Source organism: Halyomorpha halys, unplaced genomic scaffold (assembly GCF_000696795.3).
Source record: "Halyomorpha halys isolate HHAL.00 unplaced genomic scaffold, Hhal_1.1 Scaffold2479.1, whole genome shotgun sequence".
Taxonomy (NCBI): Eukaryota; Metazoa; Arthropoda; class Insecta; order Hemiptera; family Pentatomidae; genus Halyomorpha; species Halyomorpha halys.
This window is the reverse complement of record NW_027108430.1, coordinates 105,510-110,836: the sequence shown is the minus strand read 5'-3', so window position 1 is coordinate 110,836 and position 5,327 is coordinate 105,510. Positions and strand designations below refer to the sequence as shown.

Sequence of the window (5,327 nt, the reverse complement as noted above, 5' to 3'; positions counted from 1 at the left end):
AGTACTAACTCATGCTTCAGAGTCATGGCCCTTATTCCGTGTAGGTGCTGATACTTTAATGATATCTGAGAGAAAAATTTGAAGAATGTTTGGTTCTGTATAGAATGGTGACCATTAAAGGCTGAGGCTATATGACTATCAAGACTGGTGGACTGAACATGTCACAATAGATCGTGACTTACCCATTATGAAATAATTATTTGGGTATGTGAAAAGAAAAAGAAAGAGATGAGATATTTAAGCCAATGCATAAACAGTTTTAGGAACAAGAGCTTGAAAATTACCATTTTTGAGTTTACTATTATTCAAGCCGGATAGTGATATGCTACTTAATGCTTGAGGCTTTTTCTTCCAGCTGTTAGTATTATCAATTGATAAAGTCCTTAAACATAGTATCCAATCTATTGTATCATACTTCTTTGTTCCTTAATTTTAATAATTTAGGTAATTGATAGGAAGAATCAGAACTAATAAAAATGTTTAAACAACTACATGTAACAGAAAAAGAAGAAGTTATATTTGAATCCAGTGTTAAAAACAATTTACAGTGCCATTGATAAAAAACAGATAAACAATTCTTGAATGTGACATGATAAAACGATAAAGTTTTAGGTTTATAGCAAAAATTAGCAAGAAGATCAAAATTGTCCCTATCTTTCTGATACAGCGGTCATTAAAGATTAAAATACTAGAAAAAGGGTTTCAGATCAAAATTCAGTTTAACAATCTTCTTTTTCCAGAGTTTTTAGCCAGTCTACATAACAGTCTATAGGAGCATTGAAACCAACACATAATAATTAAAAATTTATGAGAATTATTATATTAGAAATAAAATATTTTCAATAAAAATGAATGAACTATACAAGGTCAGATGCGTAGAATTAAAATTATATACATTGATTTTAATCCTCTGCTGATTTAAGATACCTCTTCAAAGCAGATGCCAGTAGTTCTGATCTTAATTTCTCTTCTTCTCTACAAATATTACATGTTTGGTACAACAAATTAATAAAATTATATATTTTATATTAAAATATGTACTTTCATTATTAGCTAACTTACTTCATCTGTGCTATCTTCTGGTTAGCTTTTTTCTGCTTCAAGGTATTAGCCCAAAATTTTTCCTTTTCTTCAATAATCTCAGTTTTTAACTTTTTTATTGTTTGATTTGCCTTAATTAAATCATCATTAACCTTATTTAAAGCTTCCATGTATTTGTTAATTTCAATACGTGCATTTTCAAGGTCCTATAAAAACATTTCTTGTGTTCTTTAAAAAAGTTTTTTATATTTATATTTTGAAATATATTGAAAGATAATGCTAAATATAATTAGATAAGGGTTAGAATATGATTGATACTGATAATTTTTTTTCTGATACTGATGATTTTTACTGAATTAAAATATAATGATAGATTTTTACATAATAAGAGAAGTAGCCATATATTCTAACAAAAGAGAAATATTGGAAAGGGAGAGTATGAGTGGAGAGGATTAAAATGAAAATGTTGGGCTCGCCCCTCTCCACACCAACTCACTGGCAAACTTAAGTTACAGACTTACTTCAAGAACAAATAAGTACTATATATATAAATTCAAACCATTTTATCATGAAAATTGCAAAAAGGAAGGACGGACTGATTAATCAGAGAAGACTTTACATCCACACCATGTAATTTAAATTTGAACAGCCAATTTTTTCCCCAGCTCCGAATGTTTTATTAAGTTAATCTTAATATTAGAAATAACAAGCTACAAAGCTTGTTATTATTTCTAAATGAACAATCATAAAAAAACAATATATTAAAAAATTATTTCCACAAAAATGCTAACTCCATACCAAAGTAACACTTCTTTACAGTAAATCCTAATCTGGCCTTCTTTGACTAACTAGCAGTGCTTTGTTCTGTGCCAAGGGAAGTATTATGGAATGCACTGAAAAGAAAGAATATACTAGAAAAGCTTTACATTTTGATTTTGTTTCTTTATAAGATGAATAGTCAACTTCATCATGATTTGATTAATTTTTTTGCGTATACAAAATTAGTAAGAATGGCAAGAACAGTCGTTGCTAAATAGAGTATAAGAACAATACATGCTAAGGTTTTTTGCCATACAGACAATATTGTTCCCACAGTAGATTTGTCACAAACCTTATAACAGGTAATTATAGAATGGGAACAAGTGAATTGCAGAATGGTCTTAAAATGAAGAAGTATACACTAATGAAAAAAAATTGTAAGTTGTGCACTTAAGGTAAGAAGTGGAAGCTGAGCAGATAACCTGTAGCACTAAGTCCCTAAATTTAAAAATGATTAAATAACTTCTTATTTATCTTCCTCCTTAGTGCCTTTCTAAATGGATGTTATTAATAATTTAGATAACTTAAACTCAATTATGATCAAATAACTTAATAAACATTAAGTGTTGGAAGTAACAACTGATAAAACCTTTTGTGTAGCTTCATACCCAGCTGATATTAAAGTTAATTCTTTTTGCAGCTCGACCATTCTTGCTTCCTGGTTAGCAGTTTTATCTAGTAAAGATAACATTTCTCCTTCCATTGACAACTTTCTTTTTTCAGCTTCTTCAGCCCTAATTCTAAATTTTTTCATCTGTAAAATAATCAATTATAATTGACATTTGTTGACATTAAGTGATTCACATTTGTATCATTTAAAAAAAAAAAAAATACAAATATCAGTTACTCCATTAAGAGGTCCCACTCACGTGTGGAGTACCCCAGGATTCCGTGCTATTTCCAATACTTTTCAAAGTATATACAGCTGAAACTGTTGGAGCCAAGCATGGCAAGGCTACTGTAGTGGCTTATACCGACAATATAGCTATCTACAGTAGTTGAATGAATGCAGAGGCAGCTCTATGGAAGGCTTGTATGAAAATAACCTAGAAACTGGAAGGGCATATTACAGTTAATCCCAAGACCGACTGTATTATTTTCTCCTTCCAGAAGAACAAGCATCTTCTCCCTAAAGTCTATAAGGTAGCAGGGTATGAGAACAGACCAGCAGACAGCATAATATATCTCGGTGTCCCTCTTGACAGACACCTGATGCTAGCTCCCCACTGTAATAAGAAGATCAAGCAGGTCAGGCTTACAGGCTTAATCACCTGCTAACTTCTCCTAATCTTCCTCTCCGTCTCAAATTAATGATTTACAAAAGTATGCTAAGGCCAGCCCTGCTCTTCGGAGCACCTTCAACGGCCTAGATGCTCCAACAGTTTCAGAGCGGTATACTGAGAAGTATAGTGAGACATATTTCACTTCAAAGAGCAAAGACGGACCACATACATACGACATTCAAACTACCGACTGTCGCAGAATTTATATCGAGGAGACATATTAAATGTTTTGACAGCATTTAATACTGTACGAACCCATTAATTAGGACACTAACACTGACAGGACAGCCAAAAAGGTGGCAGACACACACTAACATACTCAGACTCGACTGAGCACAAGTAACTAAATTATTTTTGAATCAACAAACCTAAGGAGCCCCACCACCATCAGAATGACACAAAATACAGACTACCCCTATCCAAAAGATCAAATTTCCTCAACTCCTCTTTTCAAATGCATTACCAATGCTAAAAAAGAGGTTCCCTCAACTGGTTTTTTCCATCATGACATCAACCCCCACGCACATGGGGCTTAGAAGAAAAAAATATATATATATATGTAGTATCAATGGCCAGACAAGTGTTTTATTCCGTATTATTAATAACTAATAAATACTACCAAAGAATAAAAATTATTATTCTAAAGGAAGAATTAAATAGAAATGTAGAGAGAGAGAAAAATATAAAGAACGTAATAGAAGATAGAAAATATACACAACGAAAATGGAAGATATGACATAGATCACATTGAATACATTTTTTATTTACAATTTTTTTTTTCTCTTAAAGTTTTAATGGAGTTGCTCCTATTGATATTTCATAGTCAAACTCCACATTATGTCCGGTCAGATCATGACTTTCCTTTTTAAATGTGAATACTTAGCTTCCATCATTGTCTCAAAAAGCAAAAATAAAAAAAACAAATTGGCCCTGATAAGACTGTCATTTTTTTCCAGGATCTACTTGCCAATTTTCAATAAAAATTGGATTTGAACAGCCTGTAGATGGCATTTCATGTTCACTGTGTGAGAGGGAGAGAGATGCTTAATGATCACGTACAGAGAAGACCTTGATTTAAACATTGATTTGGCCGCTCCATGTTTCATCACTTACAATTGGCAGAGTTTGGCTAAAATGTCTTCTGTATGTCCTGCCTTCTGAATGTCAAGAATCCTTCTTCTCAACTGTTTCATATTATTTAGACCCACCACGACAACTGATGTTCTCAACCAGCTTAACTTGTCTTCCTTCCTGAAACAGATTGACAGAAAGCTGTGTATCACACGCTTTCCCTGGCTAAATGCTCCTTTCTTTCAGAAATGGACCGTCAGCCTCTGTAGTGGCCTTGTACCCCAGACTGGTGTAAAGTGGTGACTCACAGTCAAACAAAGAGAAGGCTTTTATAACGCTTGAGGTTAACAAAAACCTCGACAACAAAGATTCTTCGAATAGACTCTCTAGAGAAGCCAAAATTTTTCATTTTAAGATGTACACCCGATATATGGCTTTCAACAGACAGGTAGCCCTTTTTCTTTAAGCACACTTTAAAACCCTGCTTGACTTACTTTTCTTTTTACACAGCATTTACCATGAAGAGAACCAAAATTTTGTTTACAAGAGTCCTTGAAATCTATGAAGACACCATTCAGATAGGAGTCATGAAAAAGTGAAGCTAGTTTAAGAGAGAACAACCTAGTCTAGACTAAATAAAGAATTAGCACTGTTGTGTAAGAAGTAGAAGAAAACTGGAACATGTAATATAATATACAGAAAAATATTATTAGATTTTTAATAACACAAATGATACCGTGAAAAATTGAGACAGACTTTTTGAGAGAGACTGGCAGGAAGAAACCCATGGAAATACTAATCTTGAATAAAAGAAGGGTCGAGAAATATAAACAGAGAATTATCAACTTTAAACCAATATTCTTAAAAGAATATAGAGAACATAGAGACCTAAGTTAATATAATATCAGGAAATTGTTTTGAATAGATTATTACTAATACCTTTTCTTCCTCTTCCTTTAAAAACATAAGTTCTTTTTCAACTAACTGTTCTCGAAGCTCAACAATGTATTTACTGTATTTGTTTTCAAGATCTTCCAATTTTATTTTCCATTGATTTTCAATTTTACCTTATGATAAACAAAAAAAAAAATATATATATATATATATATACAT

The 5,327-nt window shown here is 32.1% G+C and overlaps 1 protein-coding gene across 8 annotated transcripts in view; it reads right to left on the bottom strand.

Annotated features, from left to right (window-relative positions):
- Positions 1-493: 493 nt before the first annotated feature.
- LOC106691553 (leucine-rich repeat-containing protein 45) overlaps positions 494-5,327 on the bottom strand; it is an 8,539-nt gene continuing 3,705 nt past the window's right edge. For 4 of the 8 annotated variants that reach the window (XM_014437362.2, XM_014437365.2, XM_014437363.3 and 1 more), the window contains 4 exons: positions 5,154-5,281; positions 2,450-2,614; positions 1,063-1,247; positions 494-975 (listed from right to left, as the gene is read on the bottom strand). In XM_014437362.2, the coding sequence (XP_014292848.1) occupies positions 903-975; positions 1,063-1,247; positions 2,450-2,614; positions 5,154-5,281 (551 nt within the window). In that variant the 3' untranslated portion in view covers positions 494-902. Of the gene's footprint in view, positions 976-1,062; positions 1,248-1,839; positions 1,935-2,449; positions 2,615-5,153; positions 5,282-5,327 lie in introns of those variants that run through there. The other 4 variants (XM_014437367.3, XR_010843248.1, XM_014437369.2 and 1 more) reach the window with 4 other exon arrangements.